General features: G+C 28.5%; 1 protein-coding gene across 1 annotated transcript in view; it reads left to right on the top strand.

Moving 5' to 3' along the window:
- The first annotated feature begins 4,408 nt into the window (after positions 1–4,408).
- aacs (acetoacetyl-CoA synthetase) overlaps positions 4,409–24,597 on the top strand; it is a 161,995-nt gene continuing 141,806 nt past the window's right edge. Inside the window, exon 1 of the mRNA XM_061931729.2 lies at positions 4,409–4,799. Within this exon, the coding sequence (XP_061787713.1) occupies positions 4,661–4,799 (139 nt within the window). The 5' untranslated portion in view covers positions 4,409–4,660. The remainder of the gene's footprint in view (positions 4,800–24,597) is intronic.

Below are 24,597 nucleotides of genomic sequence, written 5' to 3'. Positions count from 1 at the left end.
TTTGAAGGTCACATAAAATGATGTGGCGGGTCACATGAAATGATTTTGAAGGTCACATAAAATGAAGTGGAGGGTCACATAAAATGATTTTGAAGGTCACATAAAATGATGTGGCGGGTCACATGAAATGATTTTGAAGGTCACATAAAATGAAGTGGAGGGTCACATAAAATGATTTTGAAGGACACATAAAATGAAGTGGAGGGTGACATAAAATGATTTTGAAGGTCACATAAAATGAAGTGGAAGGTCACATAAAATGATTTTGAAGGTCACATAAAATGATGTTGAGGGTCACATAAAATAATTTTGAAGGTCACATAAAATGAAGTGGAGGGTCACATAAAATGATTTTGAAGGTCACATAAAATGATGTGGCGGGTCACATGAAATGATTTTGAAGGTCACATAAAATGAAGTGGAGGGTCACATAAAATGAAGTGAAGGGTCACATAAAATAATTTTTAAGGTCACATAAAATGATGTGGCGGGTCACATGAAATGATTTTGAAGGTCACATGAAATGAAGTGGAGGGTCACATAAAATGATTTTGAAGGTCACATAAAATGATTTTGAAGGTCACATAAAATGAAGTGGAGGGTCACATAAAATGATTGTGAAGGTTACATAAAATGATTGTGAAGGACACATAAAATGATTGTGAAGGACACATAAAATGATGTGGAGGGTCATATAAAATGATTTTGAAGGTCACATAAAATGAAGTGGAGGGTCACATAAAATGATTTTGAAGGTCACATAAAATGATTTTGAAGGTCACATAAAATGAAGTGGAAGGTCACATAAAATGATTTTGAAGGTCACATAAAATGATGTTGAGGGTCACATAAAATAATTTTGAAGGTCACATAAAATGAAGTGGAGGGTCACATAAAATGATTTTGAAGGTCACATAAAATGATGTGGCGGGTCACATGAAATGATTTTGAAGGTCACATAAAATGAAGTGGAGGGTCACATAAAATGATTTTGAAGGACACATAAAATGATGTGGAGGGTCACATAAAATGATTTTGAAGGACACATAAAATGATGTGGAGGGTCACATAAAATGATTTTGAAGGACACATAAAATGAAGTGGAGGTCACATGAAATTATTTTGAGGGTCACATAAAATGATTTTGAAGGACACATAAAATGATTTTGAAGGACACATAAAATGACGTGGAGGGTCACATAAAATGATTTTGAAGGTCACATAAAATGATGTGGCGGGTCACATGAAGTGATTTTGAAGGTCACATAAAATGAAGTGGAGGGTCACATAAAATGATTCTGAAGGTCACATAAAATGATGTGGCGGGTCACATAAAATGAAGTGAAGGGTCACATAAAATGAAGTGGAGGGTCACATAAAATGAAGTGAAGGGTCACATAAAATAATTTTTAAGGTCACATAAAATGATGTGGCGGGTCACATGAAATGATTTTGAAGGTCACATGAAATGAAGTGGAGGGTCACATAAAATGATTTTGAAGGTCACATAAAATGATTTTGAAGGTCACATAAAATGAAGTGGAGGGTCACATAAAATGATTGTGAAGGTTACATAAAATGATTGTGAAGGACACATAAAATGATTGTGAAGGACACATAAAATGATGTGGAGGGTCATATAAAATGATTTTGAAGGTCACATAAAATGAAGTGGAGGTCACATTAAATGATTTTGAGGGTCACATAAAATGATTTTGAAGGTCACATAAAATGATTTTGAAGGTCACATAAAATGAAGTGGAGGGTCACATAAAATGATTTTGAAGGTCACATAAAATGATGTGGCGGGTCACATGAAATGATTTTGAAGGTCACATAAAATGAAGTGGAGGGTCACATAAAATGATTTTGAAGGTCACATAAAATGATGTGGCGGGTCACATGAAATGATTTTGAAGGTCACATAAAATGAAGTGGAGGGTCACATAAAATGATTTTGAAGGACACATAAAATGAAGTGGAGGGTGACATAAAATGATTTTGAAGGTCACATAAAATGAAGTGGAAGGTCACATAAAATGATTTTGAAGGTCACATAAAATGATGTTGAGGGTCACATAAAATAATTTTGAAGGTCACATAAAATGAAGTGGAGGGTCACATAAAATGATTTTGAAGGTCACATAAAATGATGTGGCGGGTCACATGAAATGATTTTGAAGGTCACATAAAATGAAGTGGAGGGTCACATAAAATGAAGTGAAGGGTCACATAAAATAATTTTTAAGGTCACATAAAATGATGTGGCGGGTCACATGAAATGATTTTGAAGGTCACATGAAATGAAGTGGAGGGTCACATAAAATGATTTTGAAGGTCACATAAAATGATTTTGAAGGTCACATAAAATGAAGTGGAGGGTCACATAAAATGATTGTGAAGGTTACATAAAATGATTGTGAAGGACACATAAAATGATTGTGAAGGACACATAAAATGATGTGGAGGGTCATATAAAATGATTTTGAAGGTCACATAAAATGAAGTGGAGGTCACATTAAATGATTTTGAGGGTCACATAAAATGATTTTGAAGGTCACATAAAATGATTTTGAAGGTCACATAAAATGAAGTGGAGGGTCACATAAAATGATTTTGAAGGTCACATAAAATGATGTAGCGGGTCACATGAAATGATTTTGAAGGTCACATAAAATGAAGTGGAGGGTCACATAAAATGATTTTGAAGGTCACATAAAATGATGTGGCGGGTCACATGAAATGATTTTGAAGGTCACATAAAATGAAGTGGAGGGTCACATAAAATGAAGTGGAGGGTCACATAAAATGATTTTGAAGGACACATAAAATGAAGTGGAGGGTGACATAAAATGATTTTGAAGGTCACATAAAATGAAGTGGAAGGTCACATAAAATGATTTTGAAGGTCACATAAAATGATGTTGAGGGTCACATAAAATAATTTTGAAGGTCACATAAAATGAAGTGGAGGGTCACATAAAATGATTTTGAAGGTCACATAAAATGATGTGGCGGGTCACATGAAATGATTTTGAAGGTCACATAAAATGAAGTGGAGGGTCACATAAAATGAAGTGAAGGGTCACATAAAATAATTTTTAAGGTCACATAAAATGATGTGGCGGGTCACATGAAATGATTTTGAAGGTCACATGAAATGAAGTGGAGGGTCACATAAAATGATTTTGAAGGTCACATAAAATGATTTTGAAGGTCACATAAAATGAAGTGGAGGGTCACATAAAATGATTGTGAAGGTTACATAAAATGATTTAGAAGGACACATAAAATGATTGTGAAGGACACATAAAATGATGTGGAGGGTCATATAAAATGATTTTGAAGGTCACATAAAATGAAGTGGAGGTCACATTAAATGATTTTGAGGGTCACATAAAATGATTTTGAAGGTCACATAAAATGATTTTGAAGGTCACATGAAATGATGTGGAGGGTCACATAAAATTATTTTGAAGGTCACATAAAATGATGTGGAGGGTCGCATAAAATGATTTTGAAGGTCACATAAAATGATGTGGTGGGTCACATAAAATGACATGGAGGGTCGCATGAAATGATTTTGAGGGTCACATATAATGAAGTGGAGAGTCAGATAAAATGATTTTTTGGGGTCACATAAAATGAAGTGGAGGGTCACATAGAATGACGTGAAGAGTCACATGAAATGATTTTGAGGGTCAACTTAAATTAAGTGGACGGTCACATAGAATGATTTTGAAGGTCACATAAGGTCACACCCCTTGCACACCCCCCACGCTAAAATCGGGCTAAAAGTCTGGAATTGAAAAAAACAACAACAAAAAAACACCTGAATTTGAAGGAAGTGTAAAAAAACAGAAGCTCAATCATCAAAATATATGAAAGTGAAACGTTAAAATTAAGAATGAATACAAATGAATTATTAATGTGACTCAAAATGATATGCAGACTAAAAATGATGTTTGCACTTATTTTTTATTGTATTTATTTGTCAAATGTCCACATCAAAACTTGAACTTTTAGCTCGGAAGTTAATTCAAAGTCCACCGAGTTTGGCCCCACGGCGCCAAGGGTCAGCCGTGTGACTGTGGGGTCAGAATTCTCTTATCCATCCATCCATTTTCATTCTGTGGCAACACGCGAAGAGGCGGGGCTTCCCGCTCCCCTGCTCCCTGATAGGGCGCACCTCTCCCACGTCACTCACGCCCGCCTCTCTGATTGGCTACAGCTAAAAAAAGCAGAGCCCCGCCCCCACATGAAGCCACCTGTCTCCTGATGTGGAGTCAGCGAGCCGAGGGCCAATCAGAGGCCAGCTCTTTGACAGTCAACTTCCGCGTCGGGGTAGTGTTCAAGACTCCTAAACTGTTGTTTAAAACGGTGACACGACGTCTTTCGCGAACAGGATTCAAATATCGCACCCTAAACATAGCAAATAGTGGTAATAGTAACAGATAACATATGAATCGAGGAGAACATAAGAGGTCCTGAAACGCTACTGTGGATTTGGCAACACTTTTAAACGCTCCCTCACGTTGGAGGTCGTGCACGCCCTCTCTGGCCGGGGCGACTTTTCCTTGACAGCCGCACCGAGGCTGCTCCAGTCCGGCTCTGCTCGCTGTCAGCCCGCCTAGCTTAGCGTACTAGCTCGGTAGCAAACATGTCCAAAGACACGGAGGGGAAGAGCGAGAAGATCATGGACATGGAGAGCAAGGTCCTGTGGTACCCGGACTCCAAGAGGGACACGCAGATGGACAAGTTCAGGATGCAAGTCAATGCGGAACATGGGCTTCACCTGGGTCAGTCACTACACAACAAGATTTATATTTAATGATGCTTTTACTTTGCTCTGACTGCCTAGTGCAAAATAAGTAGCTTAGTGCTTGAATGCAAGGACATGCTGCAAAATAAATAGTAGATTATGGTGCTTGAAAACTAGGATATACTGCAAAATAATGATCTTTTAGTGCTAAATAAGTAGATTATAGTGCTTGAAAACTAGGATATACTGCAAAATAATTAACTTTTAGTGCAAAATAAGTAGGTTATAGTGCTTGAAAACTAGGATATACCGGTACTGCAAAATAATGAACCTTTAGTGCTAAATAAGTAGGTTATAGTGCTTGAAAACTAGGATATACTGCAAAATAATTATTTTATTGTGCTACATAAGTAGATTAAAGTGCTTGAAAACTAGGATATACTTCAAAATAATTAACTTTTAGTGCTAAATAAATAGATTATAGAGGTTGAAAACTAGGATATACTGCAAAATAATTAACTTTTAGTGCTAAATAAGTAGGTTATAGTGCTTGAAGACTAGGATATACTGCAAAATAATTAACTTTTAGTGCAAAATAAGTAGATTATAGTGCTTGAAAACTAGGATATACTGCAAAATAATTATTTTATTGTGCTACATAAGTAGATTAAAGTGCTTGAAAACTAGGATATACTACAAAATAATTATTTTATTGTGCTACATAAGTAGATTAAAGTGCTTGAAAACTAGGATATACTGCAAAATAAGTAACTTTTAGTGCTAAATAAGTATTTTATAGAGCTTGAAAACTAGGATATACTGCAAAATAATTAACTTTTAGTGCAAAATAAGTAGGTTACAGTGCTTGAAAACTAGGATGTACTGCAAAATAATTATTTTATTGTGCTACATAAGTAGATTAAAGTGCTTGAAAATTAGGATGTACTGCAAAATAATTAACTTTTAGTGCTAAATAAGTATTTTATAGAGCTTGAAAACTAGGATACACTGCAAAATAATTAACTTTTAGTGCTAAATAAGTAGGTTATAGTGCTTGAAAACTAGGATATACTGCAAAATAATTATTTTATTGTGCTACATAAGTAGATTAAAGTGCTTGAAAACTAGGATATACTGCGAAATAATGATCTTTTAGTGCTAAATAAGTAGCACACTAGGATATACTGCAAAATAATGATCTTTTAGTGCTAAATAAGTAGATTATAGTGCTTGAAAACTAGGATATACTGCAAAATAGTTAACTTTTAGTGCTAAATAAGTAGATTATAGTGCTTGAAAACTAGGATATACTGCAAAATAATTAACTTTTAGTGCTAAATAAGTATTTTATAGAGCTTGAAAACTAGGATATACTGCAAAATAATTAACTTTTAGTGCAAAATAAGTAGGTTATAGTGCTTGAAGACTAGGATATACTGCAAAATAATTAACTTTTAGTGCAAAATAAGTAGATTATAGTGCTTGAAAACTAGGATATACTGCAAAATAATGATCTTAGTGCTAAATAAGTAGATTATAGTGCTTGAAAACTAGGATATACTGCAAAATAATTATTTTATTGTGCTACATAAGTAGATTAAAGTGCTTGAAAACTAGGATATACTGCAAAATAATTATTTTATTGTGCGACATAAGTAGATTAAAGTGCTTGAAAACTAGGATCTACTGCAAAATAATTATTTTATTGTGCTACATAAGTAGATTAAAGTGCTTGAAAATTAGGATATACTGCAAAATAATGATCTTTTAGTGCTAAATAAGTAGATTATAGATCTTGAAAACTAGGATATACTGCAAAATAATTAACTTTTAGTGCTAAATAAGTAGATTATAATGCTTGAAAACTAGGATATACTGCAAAATAATTAACTTTTAGTGCTAAATAAGTATTTTATAGAGCTTGAAAACTAGCATATACTGCAAAATAATTAACTTTTAGTGCAAAATAAGTAGGTTATAGTGCTTGAAAACTAGGATATACTGCAAAATAATTATTTTATTGTGCTACATAAGTAGATTAAAGTGCTTGAAAACTAGGATATACTGCAAAATAATGATCTTTTAGTGCTAAATAAGTAGATTATAGTGCTTGAAAACTAGGATATACTGCAAAGTAATTAACTTTTAGTGCTAAACAAGTAGGTTATAGTGCTTGAAAACTAGGATATACTGCAAAATAATTACTTTATTGTGCTACATAAGTAGATTAAAGTGCTTGAAAACTAGGATATACTGCAAAATAATTATGTTATTGTGCTACATAAGTAGATTAAAGTGCTTGAAAACTAGGATATACTGCAAAATAATGATCTTAGTGCTAAATAAGTAGATTATAGTGCTTGAAAACTAGGATATACTGCAAAATAATTAACTTTTAGTGCAAAATAAGTAGGTTATAGTGCTTAAAAACTAGGATATACTGCAAAATAATTAACTTTTAGTGCTAAATAAGTATTTTATAGAGCTTGAAAACTAGGATATACTGCAAAATAATTAACTTTTAGTGCAAAATAAGTAGGTTATAGTGCTTGAAAACTAGGATATACTACAAAATAATTATTTTATTGTGCTACATAAGTAGATTAAAGTGCTTGAAAACTAGGATATACTGCAAAATAATTAACTTTTAGTGCTAAATAAGTAGGTTATAGTGCTTGAAAACTAGGATATACTGCAAAATAATAATTTTATTGTGCTACATAAGTAGATTAAAGTGCTTGAAAACTAGGATATACTGCAAAATAATTAACTTTTAGTGCTAAATAAGTAGATTATAGTGCTTGAAAACTAGGATATACTGCAAAATAATTAACTTTTAGTGCTAAATAAGTAGGTTATAGTGCTTGAAAACTAGGATATACTGCAAAATAATAATTTTATTGTGCTACATAAGTAGATTAAAGTGCTTGAAAACTAGGATATACTGCAAAATAATGAACTTTTAGTGCTAAATAAGTAGATTATAGTGCTTGAAAACTAGATATACTGCAAAATAATGATCTTTTAGTGCTAAATAAGTAGATTATAGAGCTTGAAAACTAGGATATACTGCAAAATAATTAACTTTTAGTGCTAAATAAGTAGCACACTAGGATATACTGCAAAATAATGATCTTTTAGTGCTAAATAAGTAGATTATAGTGCTTGAAAACTAGATATACTGCAAAATAATTAACTTTTAGTGCTAAATAAGTAGAATATAGAGCTTGAAAACTAGGATATACCGCAAAATAATTAACTTTTAGTGCAAAATAAGTAGGTTATAGTGCTTGAAAACTAGGATATACTGCAAAATAATTAACTTTTAGTGCTAAATAAGTATTTTATAGAGCTTGAAAACTAGGATATACTGCAAAATAATTAACTTTTAGTGCAAAATAAGTAGGTTATAGTGCTTGAAGACTAGGATATACTGCAAAATAATTAACTTTTAGTGCAAAATAAGTAGATTATAGTGCTTGAAAACTAGGATATACTGCAAAATAATGATCTTAGTGCTAAATAAGTAGATTATAGTGCTTGAAAACTAGGATATACTGCAAAATAATTATTTTATTGTGCTACATAAGTAGATTAAAGTGCTTGAAAACTAGGATATACTGCAAAATAATTATTTTATTGTGCGACATAAGTAGATTAAAGTGCTTGAAAACTAGGATCTACTGCAAAATAATTATTTTATTGTGCTACATAAGTAGATTAAAGTGCTTGAAAATTAGGATATACTGCAAAATAATGATCTTTTAGTGCTAAATAAGTAGATTATAGATCTTGAAAACTAGGATATACTGCAAAATAATTAACTTTTAGTGCTAAATAAGTAGATTATAATGCTTGAAAACTAGGATATACTGCAAAATAATTAACTTTTAGTGCTAAATAAGTAGATTATAGAGCTTGAAAACTAGGATATACTGCAAAATAATTAACTTTTAGTGCAAAAATAAGTAGGTTACAGTGCTTGAAAACTAGGATATACTGCAAAATAATTACTTTATTGTGCTACATAAGTAGATTAAAGTGCTTGAAAACTAGGATATACTGCAAAATAATGATCTTATAGTGCTAAATAAGTAGATTATAGTGCTTGAAAACTAGGATATACTGCAAAATAATTAACTTTTAGTGCTAAATAAGTAGATTATAGTGCTTGAAAGCTAGGATATACTGCAAAATAATTAACCTTTAGTGCTAAATAAGTAGGTTATAGTGCTTGAAAACTAGGATATACTGCAAAATAATTATTTTATTGTGCTACATAAGTAGATTAAAGTGCTTGAAAACTAGGATATACTTCAAAATAATTATTTTATTGTGCTACATATGTAGATTAAAGTGCTTGAAAACTAGGATATACTGCAAAATAATTATTTTATTGTGCTACATAAGTAGATTAAAGTGCTTGAAAACAAGGATATACTGCAAAATAATGATCTTTTAGTGCTAAATAAGTATATTATAGTGCTTGAAAACTAGGATATACTGCAAAATAATTAACTCTTAGTGCTAAATAAGTAGATTATAGACCTTGAAAACTAGGATATACTGCAAAATAATTAACTTTTAGTGCTAAATAAGTAGGTTATAGTGCTTGAAAACTAGGATATACTGCAAAAATAATTATTTTATTGTGCTACTACATAAGTAGATTAAAGTGCTTGAAAACTAGGATATACTGCAAAATAATTATTTTATTGTGCTACATAAGTAGATTAAAGTGCTTGAAAACTAGGATATACTGCAAAATAATTAACTTTTAGTGCAAAATAAGTAGGTTATAGTGCTTGAAAACTAGGATATACTGCAAAATAATTAACTTTTAGTGCTAAATAAGTATTTTATAGAGCTTGAAAACTAGGATATACTGCAAAATAATTAACTTTTAGTGCTAAATAAGTAGGTTATAGTGCTTGAAAACTAGGATGTACTGCAAAATAATTACTTTATTGTGCTACATAAGTAGATTAAAGTGCTTGAAAACTATGATATACTGCAAAATAATGATCTTATAGTGCTAAATAAGTAGATTATAGTGCTTGAAAACTGGGATATACTGCAAAATAATTATTTTATTGTGCTACATAAGTAGATTAAAGTGCTTGAAAACTATGATATACTGCAAAATAATGATCTTATAGTGCTAAATAAGTAGATTATAGTGCTTGAAAACTGGGATATACTGCAAAATAATTAACTTTTAGTGCTAAATAAGTAGATTAAAGTGTTTGAAAACTAGGATATACTGCAAAATAATTAACTTTTAGTGCTAAAGAAGTAGGTTATAGTGCTTGAAAACTAGGATATACTGCAAAATAATTATTTTATTGTGCTACATAAGTAGATTAAAGTGCTTGAAAACTAGGATATACTGCAAAATAATGATCTTTTAGTGCTAAATAAGTAGATTATAGTGCTTGAAAACTAGATATACTGCAAAATAATTAACTTTTAGTGCTAAATAAGTAGATTATAGAGCTTGAAAACTAGGATATACTGCAACATAATTAACTTTTAGTGCAAAATAAGTAGGTTATAGTGCTTGAAAACTAGGATATACTGCAAAATAATTATTTTATTGTGCTACATAAGTAGATTAAAGTGCTTGAAAACTAGGATATACTGCAAAATAATTATTTTATTGTGCTACATAAGTAGATTAAAGTGCTTGAAAACTAGGATATACTGCAAAATAATTATTTTATTGTGCTACATAAGTAGATTAAAGTGCTTGAAAACTAGGATATACTGCAAAATAATTAACTTTTAGTGCTAAATAAGTATATTATAGTGCTTGAAAACTAGGATATACTGCAAAATAATTAACTTTTAGTGCTAAATAAGTAGGTTATAGTGCTTGAAAACTAGGATATACGGCAAAATAATTAACTTTTAGTGCAAAATAAGTAGGTTATAGTGCTTGAAAACTAGGATATACTGCAAAATAATTAACTTTTAGTGCTAAATAAGTATTTTATAGAGCTTGAAAACTAGGATATACGGCAAAATAATTAACTTTTAGTGCAAAATAAGTAGGTTATAGAGCTTGAAAACTAGGATATACTGCAAAATAGTTAACTTTTAGTGCTAAACAAGTAGGTTATAGTGCTTGAAAACTAGGATATACTGCAAAATAATTATTTTATTGTGCTACATAAGTAGATTAAAGTGCTTGAAAACTAGGATATACTGCAAAATAATTATTTTATTGTGCTACATAAGTAGATTAAAGTGCTTGAAAACTAGGATATACTGCAAAATAATTATTTTATTGTGCTACATAAGTAGATTATAGTGCTTGAAAACTAGGATATACTGCAAAATAATTAACTTTTAGTGCTAAATAAGTAGATTATAGAGCTTGAAAACTAGGATATACTGCAAAATAATTAACTTTTAGTGCTAAATAAGTAGGTTATAGTGCTTGAAAACTAGGATATACTGCAAAATAATTATTTTATTGTGCTACATAAGTAGATTAAAGTGCTTGAAAACTAGGATATACTGCAAAATAATAATTTTATTGTGCTACATAAGTAGATTAAAGTGCTTGAAAACTAGGATATACAGCAAAATAATGATCTTTTAGTGCTAAATAAGTAGGTTATAGTGCTTGAAAACTAGGATATACTGCAAAATAATTATTTTATTCTGCTACATAAGTAGATTAAAGTCCTTGAAAACTAGGATATACTGCAAAATAATTAACTTTTAGTGCTAAATAAGTAGGTTATAGTGCTTGAAAACTAGGATATACTGCAAAATAATTATTTTATTGTGCTACATAAGTAGATTAAAGTGCTTGAAAACTAGGATATACTGCAAAATAATGATCTTTTAGTGCTAAATAAGTAGATTATAGTGCTTGAAAACTAGGATATACTGCAAAATAATTAACTTTTAGTGCTAAATAAGTAGATTATAGAGCTTGAAAACTAGGATATACTGCAAAATAATTAACTTTTAGTGCTAAATAAGTAGGTTATAGTGCTTGAAAACTAGGATATACTGCAAAAATAATTATTTTATTGTGCTACGTAAGTAGATTAAAGTGCTTGAAAACTAGGATATACTGCAAAATAATTATTTTATTGTGCTACATAAGTAGATTAAAGTGCTTGAAAACTAGGATATACTGCAAAATAATGATCTTTTAGTGCTAAATAAGTAGATTATAGTGCTTGAAAACTAGGATATACTGCAAAATAATTTACTTTTAGTGCTAAATAAGTAGATTATAGAGCTTGAAAACTAGGATATACTGCAAAATAATTAACTTTTAGTGCAAAATAAGTAGGTTATAGTGCTGGAAAACTAGGATATACTGCAAAATAATAATTTTATTGTGCTACATAAGTAGATTAAAGTGCTTGAAAACTAGGATATACTGCAAAATAATGATCTTTTAGTGCTAAATAAGTAGATTATAGTGCTTGAAAACTAGGATATACTGCAAAATAATTAACTTTTAGTGCTAAATAAGTAGATTATAGTGCTTGAAAGCTAGGATATACTGCAAAATAATTAACCTTTAGTGCTAAATAAGTAGGTTATAGTGCTTGAAAACTAGGATATACTGCAAAAATAATTATTTTATTGTGCTACTACATAAGTAGATTAAAGTGCTTGAAAACTAGGATATACTGCAAAATAATTATTTTATTGTGCTACATAAGTAGATTAAAGTGCTTGAAAACTAGGATATACTGCAAAATAATTAACTTTTAGTGCAAAATAAGTAGGTTATAGTGCTTGAAAACTAGGATATACTGCAAAATAATTAACTTTTAGTGCTAAATAAGTATTTTATAGAGCTTGAAAACTAGGATATACTGCAAAATAATTAACTTTTAGTGCTAAATAAGTAGGTTATAGTGCTTGAAAACTAGGATGTACTGCAAAATAATTACTTTATTGTGCTACATAAGTAGATTAAAGTGCTTGAAAACTAGGTTATACTGCAAAATAATGATCTTATAGTGCTAAATAAGTAGATTATAGTGCTTGAAAACTGGGATATACTGCAAAATAATTATTTTATTGTGCTACATAAGTAGATTAAAGTGCTTGAAAACTATGATATACTGCAAAATAATGATCTTATAGTGCTAAATAAGTAGATTATAGTGCTTGAAAACTGGGATATACTGCAAAATAATTAACTTTTAGTGCTAAATAAGTAGATTAAAGTGTTTGAAAACTAGGATATACTGCAAAATAATTAACTTTTAGTGGTAAATAAGTAGGTTATAGTGCTTGAAAACTAGGATATACTGCAAAATAATTATTTTATTGTGCTACATAAGTAGATTGAAGTGCTTGAAAACTAGGATATACTGCAAAATAATGATCTTATAGTGCTAAATAAGTAGATTATAGTGCTTGAAAACTAGGATATACTGCAAAATAATTAACTTTTAGTGCTAAATAAGTAGATTATAGTGCTTGAAAGCTAGGATATACTGCAAAATAATTAACCTTTAGTGCTAAATAAGTAGGTTATAGTGCTTGAAAACTAGGATATACTGCAAAATAATTATTTTATTGTGCTACATAAGTAGATTAAAGTGCTTGAAAACTAGGATATACTGCAAAATAATTATTTTATTGTGCTACAAAGTAGATTAAAGTGCTTGAAAACTATGATATACTGCAAAATAATGACCTTTTAGTGCTAAATAAGTAGATTATAGAGCTTGAAAACTAGGATATACTGCAAAATAATTAACTTTTAGTGCTAAATAAGTAGGTTATAGTGCTTGAAAACTAGGATATACTGCAAAATAATTATTTTATTGTGCTACATAAGTAGATTAAAGTGCTTGAAAATTAGGATATACTGCAAAATAATTAACTTTTAGTGCTAAATAAGTATTTTATAGAGCTTGAAAACTAGGATATACTGCAAAATAATTAACTTTTAGTGCAAAATAAGTAGGTTACAGTGCTTGAAAACTAGGATGTACTGCAAAATAATTATTTTATTGTGCTACATAAGTAGATTAAAGTGCTTGAAAACTAGGATATACTGCAAAATAATTATTTTATTGTGCTACATAAGTAGATTAAAGTGCTTGAAAACTAGGATATACTGCAAAATAATTAACTTTTAGTGCTAAATAAGTAGGTTATAGTGCTTGAAAACTAGGATATACTGCAAAATAATTATTTTATTGTGCTACATAAGTAGATTAAAGTGCTTGAAAACTAGGATATACTGCAAAATAATGATCTTTTAGTGCTAAATAAGTAGGTTATAGTGCTTGAAAACTAGGATATACTGCAAAATAATTATTTTATTGTGCTACATAAGTAGATTAAAGTGCTTGAAAACTAGGATATACTGCAAAATAATTAACTTTTAGTGCTAAATAAGTAGATTATAGAGCTTGAAAACTAGGATATACTGCAAAATAATTAACTTTTAGTGCAAAATAAGTAGGTTATAGTGCTTGGAAACTAGGATATACTGCAAAATAATTATTTTATTGTGCTACAAAGTAGATTAAAGTGCTTGAAAACTAGGATATACTGCAAAATAATTAACTTTTAGTGCTAAATAAGTAGATTATAGTGCTTGAAAACTAGGATATACTGCAAAATAATTAACTTTTAGTGCTAAATAAGTATTTTATAGAGCTTGAAAACTAGGATATACTGCAAAAATAATTATTTTATTGTGCTACATAAGTAGATGAAAGTGCTTGAAAACTAGGATATACTGCAAAATAATTATTTTATTGTGCTACATAAGTAGATTAAAGTGCTTGAAAACTAGGATATACTGCAAAATAATGAACTTTTAGTGCTAAATAAGTAGATTATAGTGCTTGAAAGCTAGGATATACTGCAAAATAATTAACCTTTAGTGCTAAATAAGTAGGTTATAGTGCTTGAAAACTAGGATATACTGCAAAAATAATTATTTTATTGTGCTACTACATAAGTAGATTAAAGTGCTTGAAAACTAGGATATACTGCAAAATAATTATTTTATTGTGCTACATAAGTAGATTAAAGTGCTTGAAAACTAGGATATACTGCAAAATAATTAACTTTTAGTGCAAAATAAGTAGGTTATAGTGCTTGAAAACTAGGATATACTGCAAAATAATTAACTTTTAGTGCTAAATAAGTATTTTATAGAGCTTGAAAACTAGGATATACTGCAAAATAATTAACTTTTAGTGCTAAATAAGTAGGTTATAGTGCTTGAAAACTAGGATGTACTGCAAAATAATTACTTTATTGTGCTACATAAGTAGATTAAAGTGCTTGAAAACTAGGTTATACTGCAAAATAATGATCTTATAGTGCTAAATAAGTAGATTATAGTGCTTGAAAACTGGGATATACTGCAAAATAATTATTTTATTGTGCTACATAAGTAGATTAAAGTGCTTGAAAACTATGATATACTGCAAAATAATGATCTTATAGTGCTAAATAAGTAGATTATAGTGCTTGAAAACTGGGATATACTGCAAAATAATTAACTTTTAGTGCTAAATAAGTAGATTAAAGTGTTTGAAAACTAGGATATACTGCAAAATAATTAACTTTTAGTGGTAAATAAGTAGGTTATAGTGCTTGAAAACTAGGATATACTGCAAAATAATTATTTTATTGTGCTACATAAGTAGATTGAAGTGCTTGAAAACTAGGATATACTGCAAAATAATGATCTTATAGTGCTAAATAAGTAGATTATAGTGCTTGAAAACTAGGATATACTGCAAAATAATTAACTTTTAGTGCTAAATAAGTAGATTATAGTGCTTGAAAGCTAGGATATACTGCAAAATAATTAACCTTTAGTGCTAAATAAGTAGGTTATAGTGCTTGAAAACTAGGATATACTGCAAAATAATTATTTTATTGTGCTACATAAGTAGATTAAAGTGCTTGAAAACTAGGATATACTGCAAAATAATTATTTTATTGTGCTACAAAGTAGATTAAAGTGCTTGAAAACTATGATATACTGCAAAATAATGACCTTTTAGTGCTAAATAAGTAGATTATAGAGCTTGAAAACTAGGATATACTGCAAAATAATTAACTTTTAGTGCTAAATAAGTAGGTTATAGTGCTTGAAAACTAGGATATACTGCAAAATAATTATTTTATTGTGCTACATAAGTAGATTAAAGTGCTTGAAAATTAGGATATACTGCAAAATAATTAACTTTTAGTGCTAAATAAGTATTTTATAGAGCTTGAAAACTAGGATATACTGCAAAATAATTAACTTTTAGTGCAAAATAAGTAGGTTACAGTGCTTGAAAACTAGGATGTACTGCAAAATAATTATTTTATTGTGCTACATAAGTAGATTAAAGTGCTTGAAAACTAGGATATACTGCAAAATAATTATTTTATTGTGCTACATAAGTAGATTAAAGTGCTTGAAAACTAGGATATACTGCAAAATAATTAACTTTTAGTGCTAAATAAGTAGGTTATAGTGCTTGAAAACTAGGATATACTGCAAAATAATTATTTTATTGTGCTACATAAGTAGATTAAAGTGCTTGAAAACTAGGATATACTGCAAAATAATGATCTTTTAGTGCTAAATAAGTAGGTTATAGTGCTTGAAAACTAGGATATACTGCAAAATAATTATTTTATTGTGCTACATAAGTAGATTAAAGTGCTTGAAAACTAGGATATACTGCAAAATAATTAACTTTTAGTGCTAAATAAGTAGATTATAGAGCTTGAAAACTAGGATATACTGCAAAATAATTAACTTTTAGTGCAAAATAAGTAGGTTATAGTGCTTGGAAACTAGGATATACTGCAAAATAATTATTTTATTGTGCTACAAAGTAGATTAAAGTGCTTGAAAACTAGGATATACTGCAAAATAATTAACTTTTAGTGCTAAATAAGTAGATTATAGTGCTTGAAAACTAGGATATACTGCAAAATAATTAACTTTTAGTGCTAAATAAGTATTTTATAGAGCTTGAAAACTAGGATATACTGCAAAAATAATTATTTTATTGTGCTACATAAGTAGATGAAAGTGCTTGAAAACTAGGATATACTGCAAAATAATTATTTTATTGTGCTACATAAGTAGATTAAAGTGCTTGAAAACTAGGATATACTGCAAAATAATGAACTTTTAGTGCTAAATAAGTAGATTATAGTGCTTGAAAACTAGATATACTGCAAAATAATGATCTTTTAGTGCTAAATAAGTAGATTATAGAGCTTGAAAACTAGGATATACTGCAAAATAATTAACTTTTAGTGCTAAATAAGTAGCACACTAGGATATACTGCAAAATAATGATCTTTTAGTGCTAAATAAGTAGATTATAGTGCTTGAAAACTAGATATACTGCAAAATAATTAACTTTTAGTGCTAAATAAGTAGAATATAGAGCTTGAAAACTAGGATATACCGCAAAATAATTAACTTTTAGTGCAAAATAAGTAGGTTATAGTGCTTGAAAACTAGGATATACTGCAAAATAATTAACTTTTAGTGCTAAATAAGTATTTTATAGAGCTTGAAAACTAGGATATACTGCAAAATAATTAACTTTTAGTGCAAAATAAGTAGGTTATAGTGCTTGAAGACTAGGATATACTGCAAAATAATTAACTTTTAGTGCAAAATAAGTAGATTATAGTGCTTGAAAACTAGGATATACTGCAAAATAATGATCTTAGTGCTAAATAAGTAGATTATAGTGCTTGAAAACTAGGATATACTGCAAAATAATTATTTTATTGTGCTACATAAGTAGATTAAAGTGCTTGAAAACTAGGATATACTGCAAAATAATTATTTTATTGTGCGACATAAGTAGATTAAAGTGCTTGAAAACTAGGATCTACTGCAAAATAATTATTTTATTGTGCTACATAAGTAGATTAAAGTGCTTGAAAATTAGGATATACTGCAAAATAATGATCTTTTAGTGCTAAATAAGTAGATTATAGATCTTGAAAACTAGGATATACTGCAAAATAATTAACTTTTAGTGCTAAATAAGTAGATTATAATGCTTGAAAACTAGGATATACTGCAAAATAATTAACTTTTAGTGCTAAATAAGTAGATTATAGAGCTTGAAAACTAGGATATACTGCAAAATAATTAACTTTTAGTGCAAAAATAAGTAGGTTACAGTGCTTGAAAACTAGGATATACTGCAAAATAATTACTTTATTGTGCTACATAAGTAGATTAAAGTGCTTGAAAACTAGGATATACTGCAAAATAATGATCTTATAGTGCTAAATAAGTAGATTATAGTGCTTGAAAACTAGGATATACTGCAAAATAATTAACTTTTAGTGCTAAATAAGTAGATTATAGTGCTTGAAAGCTAGGATATACTGCAAAATAATTAACCTTTAGTGCTAAATAAGTAGGTTATAGTGCTTGAAAACTAGGATATACTGCAAAATAATTATTTTATTGTGCTACATAAGTAGATTAAAGTGCTTGAAAACTAGGATATACTTCAAAATAATTATTTTATTGTGCTACATATGTAGATTAAAGTGCTTGAAAACTAGGATATACTGCAAAATAATTATTTTATTGTGCTACATAAGTAGATTAAAGTGCTTGAAAACAAGGATATACTGCAAAATAATGATCTTTTAGTGCTAAATAAGTATATTATAGTGCTTGAAAACTAGGATATACTGCAAAATAATTAACTCTTAGTGCTAAATAAGTAGATTATAGACCTTGAAAACTAGGATATACTGCAAAATAATTAACTTTTAGTGCTAAATAAGTAGGTTATAGTGCTTGAAAACTAGGATATACTGCAAAAATAATTATTTTATTGTGCTACTACATAAGTAGATTAAAGTGCTTGAAAACTAGGATATACTGCAAAATAATTATTTTATTGTGCTACATAAGTAGATTAAAGTGCTTGAAAACTAGGATATACTGCAAAATAATTAACTTTTAGTGCAAAATAAGTAGGTTATAGTGCTTGAAAACTAGGATATACTGCAAAATAATTATTTTTTAGTGCTAAATAAGTATTTTATAGAGCTTGAAAACTAGGATATACTGCAAAATAATTAACTTTTAGTGCTAAATAAGTAGGTTATAGTGCTTGAAAACTAGGATGTACTGCAAAATAATTACTTTATTGTGCTACATAAGTAGATTAAAGTGCTTGAAAACTATGATATACTGCAAAATAATGATCTTATAGTGCTAAATAAGTAGATTATAGTGCTTGAAAACTGGGATATACTGCAAAATAATTATTTTATTGTGCTACATAAGTAGATTAAAGTGCTTGAAAACTATGATATACTGCAAAATAATGATCTTATAGTGCTAAATAAGTAGATTATAGTGCTTGAAAACTGGGATATACTGCAAAATAATTAACTTTTAGTGCTAAATAAGTAGATTAAAGTGTTTGAAAACTAGGATATACTGCAAAATAATTAACTTTTAGTGCTAAAGAAGTAGGTTATAGTGCTTGAAAACTAGGATATACTGCAAAATAATTATTTTATTGTGCTACATAAGTAGATTAAAGTGCTTGAAAACTAGGATATACTGCAAAATAATGATCTTTTAGTGCTAAATAAGTAGATTATAGTGCTTGAAAACTAGATATACTGCAAAATAATTAACTTTTAGTGCTAAATAAGTAGATTATAGAGCTTGAAAACTAGGATATACTGCAACATAATTAACTTTTAGTGCAAAATAAGTAGGTTATAGTGCTTGAAAACTAGGATATACTGCAAAATAATTATTTTATTGTGCTACATAAGTAGATTAAAGTGCTTGAAAACTAGGATATACTGCAAAATAATTATTTTATTGTGCTACATAAGTAGATTAAAGTGCTTGAAAACTAGGATATACTGCAAAATAATTATTTTATTGTGCTACATAAGTAGATTAAAGTGCTTGAAAACTAGGATATACTGCAAAATAATTAACTTTTAGTGCTAAATAAGTATATTATAGTGCTTGAAAACTAGGATATACTGCAAAATAATTAACTTTTAGTGCTAAATAAGTAGGTTATAGTGCTTGAAAACTAGGATATACGGCAAAATAATTAACTTTTAGTGCAAAATAAGTAGGTTATAGTGCTTGAAAACTAGGATATACTGCAAAATAATTAACTTTTAGTGCTAAATAAGTATTTTATAGAGCTTGAAAACTAGGATATACGGCAAAATAATTAACTTTTAGTGCAAAATAAGTAGGTTATAGAGCTTGAAAACTAGGATATACTGCAAAATAGTTAACTTTTAGTGCTAAACAAGTAGGTTATAGTGCTTGAAAACTAGGATATACTGCAAAATAATTATTTTATTGTGCTACATAAGTAGATTAAAGTGCTTGAAAACTAGGATATACTGCAAAATAATTATTTTATTGTGCTACATAAGTAGATTAAAGTGCTTGAAAACTAGGATATACTGCAAAATAATTATTTTATTGTGCTACATAAGTAGATTATAGTGCTTGAAAACTAGGATATACTGCAAAATAATTAACTTTTAGTGCTAAATAAGTAGATTATAGAGCTTGAAAACTAGGATATACTGCAAAATAATTAACTTTTAGTGCTAAATAAGTAGGTTATAGTGCTTGAAAACTAGGATATACTGCAAAATAATTATTTTATTGTGCTACATAAGTAGATTAAAGTGCTTGAAAACTAGGATATACTGCAAAATAATAATTTTATTGTGCTACATAAGTAGATTAAAGTGCTTGAAAACTAGGATATACAGCAAAATAATGATCTTTTAGTGCTAAATAAGTAGGTTATAGTGCTTGAAAACTAGGATATACTGCAAAATAATTATTTTATTCTGCTACATAAGTAGATTAAAGTCCTTGAAAACTAGGATATACTGCAAAATAATTAACTTTTAGTGCTAAATAAGTAGGTTATAGTGCTTGAAAACTAGGATATACTGCAAAATAATTATTTTATTGTGCTACATAAGTAGATTAAAGTGCTTGAAAACTAGGATATACTGCAAAATAATAATTTTATTGTGCTACATAAGTAGATTAAAGTGCTTGAAAACTAGGATATACAGCAAAATAATGATCTTTTAGTGCTAAATAAGTAGGTTATAGTGCTTGAAAACTAGGATATACTGCAAAATAATTATTTTATTCTGCTACATAAGTAGATTAAAGTCCTTGAAAACTAGGATATACTGCAAAATAATTAACTTTTAGTGCTAAATAAGTAGGTTATAGTGCTTGAAAACTAGGATATACTGCAAAATAATTATTTTATTGTGCTACATAAGTAGATTAAAGTGCTTGAAAACTAGGATATACTGCAAAATAATTATTTTATTGTGCGACATAAGTAGATTAAAGTGCTTGAAAACTAGGATCTACTGCAAAATAATTATTTTATTGTGCTACATAAGTAGATTAAAGTGCTTGAAAATTAGGATATACTGCAAAATAATGATCTTTTAGTGCTAAATAAGTAGATTATAGATCTTGAAAACTAGGATATACTGCAAAATAATTAACTTTTAGTGCTAAATAAGTAGATTATAATGCTTGAAAACTAGGATATACTGCAAAATAATTAACTTTTAGTGCTAAATAAGTAGATTATAGAGCTTGAAAACTAGGATATACTGCAAAATAATTAACTTTTAGTGCAAAAATAAGTAGGTTACAGTGCTTGAAAACTAGGATATACTGCAAAATAATTACTTTATTGTGCTACATAAGTAGATTAAAGTGCTTGAAAACTAGGATATACTGCAAAATAATGATCTTATAGTGCTAAATAAGTAGATTATAGTGCTTGAAAACTAGGATATACTGCAAAATAATTAACTTTTAGTGCTAAATAAGTAGATTATAGTGCTTGAAAGCTAGGATATACTGCAAAATAATTAACCTTTAGTGCTAAATAAGTAGGTTATAGTGCTTGAAAACTAGGATATACTGCAAAATAATTATTTTATTGTGCTACATAAGTAGATTAAAGTGCTTGAAAACTAGGATATACTTCAAAATAATTATTTTATTGTGCTACATATGTAGATTAAAGTGCTTGAAAACTAGGATATACTGCAAAATAATTATTTTATTGTGCTACATAAGTAGATTAAAGTGCTTGAAAACAAGGATATACTGCAAAATAATGATCTTTTAGTGCTAAATAAGTATATTATAGTGCTTGAAAACTAGGATATACTGCAAAATAATTAACTCTTAGTGCTAAATAAGTAGATTATAGACCTTGAAAACTAGGATATACTGCAAAATAATTAACTTTTAGTGCTAAATAAGTAGGTTATAGTGCTTGAAAACTAGGATATACTGCAAAAATAATTATTTTATTGTGCTACTACATAAGTAGATTAAAGTGCTTGAAAACTAGGATATACTGCAAAATAATTATTTTATTGTGCTACATAAGTAGATTAAAGTGCTTGAAAACTAGGATATACTGCAAAATAATTAACTTTTAGTGCAAAATAAGTAGGTTATAGTGCTTGAAAACTAGGATATACTGCAAAATAATTAACTTTTAGTGCTAAATAAGTATTTTATAGAGCTTGAAAACTAGGATATACTGCAAAATAATTAACTTTTAGTGCTAAATAAGTAGGTTATAGTGCTTGAAAACTAGGATGTACTGCAAAATAATTACTTTATTGTGCTACATAAGTAGATTAAAGTGCTTGAAAACTATGATATACTGCAAAATAATGATCTTATAGTGCTAAATAAGTAGATTATAGTGCTTGAAAACTGGGATATACTGCAAAATAATTATTTTATTGTGCTACATAAGTAGATTAAAGTGCTTGAAAACTATGATATACTGCAAAATAATGATCTTATAGTGCTAAATAAGTAGATTATAGTGCTTGAAAACTGGGATATACTGCAAAATAATTAACTTTTAGTGCTAAATAAGTAGATTAAAGTGTTTGAAAACTAGGATATACTGCAAAATAATTAACTTTTAGTGCTAAAGAAGTAGGTTATAGTGCTTGAAAACTAGGATATACTGCAAAATAATTATTTTATTGTGCTACATAAGTAGATTAAAGTGCTTGAAAACTAGGATATACTGCAAAATAATGATCTTTTAGTGCTAAATAAGTAGATTATAGTGCTTGAAAACTAGATATACTGCAAAATAATTAACTTTTAGTGCTAAATAAGTAGATTATAGAGCTTGAAAACTAGGATATACTGCAACATAATTAACTTTTAGTGCAAAATAAGTAGGTTATAGTGCTTGAAAACTAGGATATACTGCAAAATAATTATTTTATTGTGCTACATAAGTAGATTAAAGTGCTTGAAAACTAGGATATACTGCAAAATAATTATTTTATTGTGCTACATAAGTAGATTAAAGTGCTTGAAAACTAGGATATACTGCAAAATAATTATTTTATTGTGCTACATAAGTAGATTAAAGTGCTTGAAAACTAGGATATACTGCAAAATAATTAACTTTTAGTGCTAAATAAGTATATTATAGTGCTTGAAAACTAGGATATACTGCAAAATAATTAACTTTTAGTGCTAAATAAGTAGGTTATAGTGCTTGAAAACTAGGATATACGGCAAAATAATTAACTTTTAGTGCAAAATAAGTAGGTTATAGTGCTTGAAAACTAGGATATACTGCAAAATAATTAACTTTTAGTGCTAAATAAGTATTTTATAGAGCTTGAAAACTAGGATATACGGCAAAATAATTAACTTTTAGTGCAAAATAAGTAGGTTATAGAGCTTGAAAACTAGGATATACTGCAAAATAGTTAACTTTTAGTGCTAAACAAGTAGGTTATAGTGCTTGAAAACTAGGATATACTGCAAAATAATTATTTTATTGTGCTACATAAGTAGATTAAAGTGCTTGAAAACTAGGATATACTGCAAAATAATTATTTTATTGTGCTACATAAGTAGATTAAAGTGCTTGAAAACTAGGATATACTGCAAAATAATTATTTTATTGTGCTACATAAGTAGATTATAGTGCTTGAAAACTAGGATATACTGCAAAATAATTAACTTTTAGTGCTAAATAAGTAGATTATAGAGCTTGAAAACTAGGATATACTGCAAAATAATTAACTTTTAGTGCTAAATAAGTAGGTTATAGTGCTTGAAAACTAGGATATACTGCAAAATAATTATTTTATTGTGCTACATAAGTAGATTAAAGTGCTTGAAAACTAGGATATACTGCAAAATAATAATTTTATTGTGCTACATAAGTAGATTAAAGTGCTTGAAAACTAGGATATACAGCAAAATAATGATCTTTTAGTGCTAAATAAGTAGGTTATAGTGCTTGAAAACTAGGATATACTGCAAAATAATTATTTTATTCTGCTACATAAGTAGATTAAAGTCCTTGAAAACTAGGATATACTGCAAAATAATTAACTTTTAGTGCTAAATAAGTAGGTTATAGTGCTTGAAAACTAGGATATACTGCAAAATAATTATTTTATTGTGCTACATAAGTAGATTAAAGTGCTTGAAAACTAGGATATACTGCAAAATAATGATCTTTTAGTGCTAAATAAGTAGATTATAGTGCTTGAAAACTAGGATATACTGCAAAATAATTAACTTTTAGTGCTAAATAAGTAGATTATAGAGCTTGAAAACTAGGATATACTGCAAAATAATTAACTTTTAGTGCTAAATAAGTAGGTTATAGTGCTTGAAAACTAGGATATACTGCAAAAATAATTATTTTATTGTGCTACGTAAGTAGATTAAAGTGCTTGAAAACTAGGATATACTGCAAAATAATTATTTTATT

The sequence above is a fragment of the Nerophis lumbriciformis genome, linkage group LG03 (genome assembly GCF_033978685.3).
Source record: "Nerophis lumbriciformis linkage group LG03, RoL_Nlum_v2.1, whole genome shotgun sequence".
Taxonomy (NCBI): domain Eukaryota; kingdom Metazoa; phylum Chordata; class Actinopteri; order Syngnathiformes; family Syngnathidae; genus Nerophis; species Nerophis lumbriciformis.
This window is presented reverse-complemented; position numbering and strand designations above follow the sequence as displayed.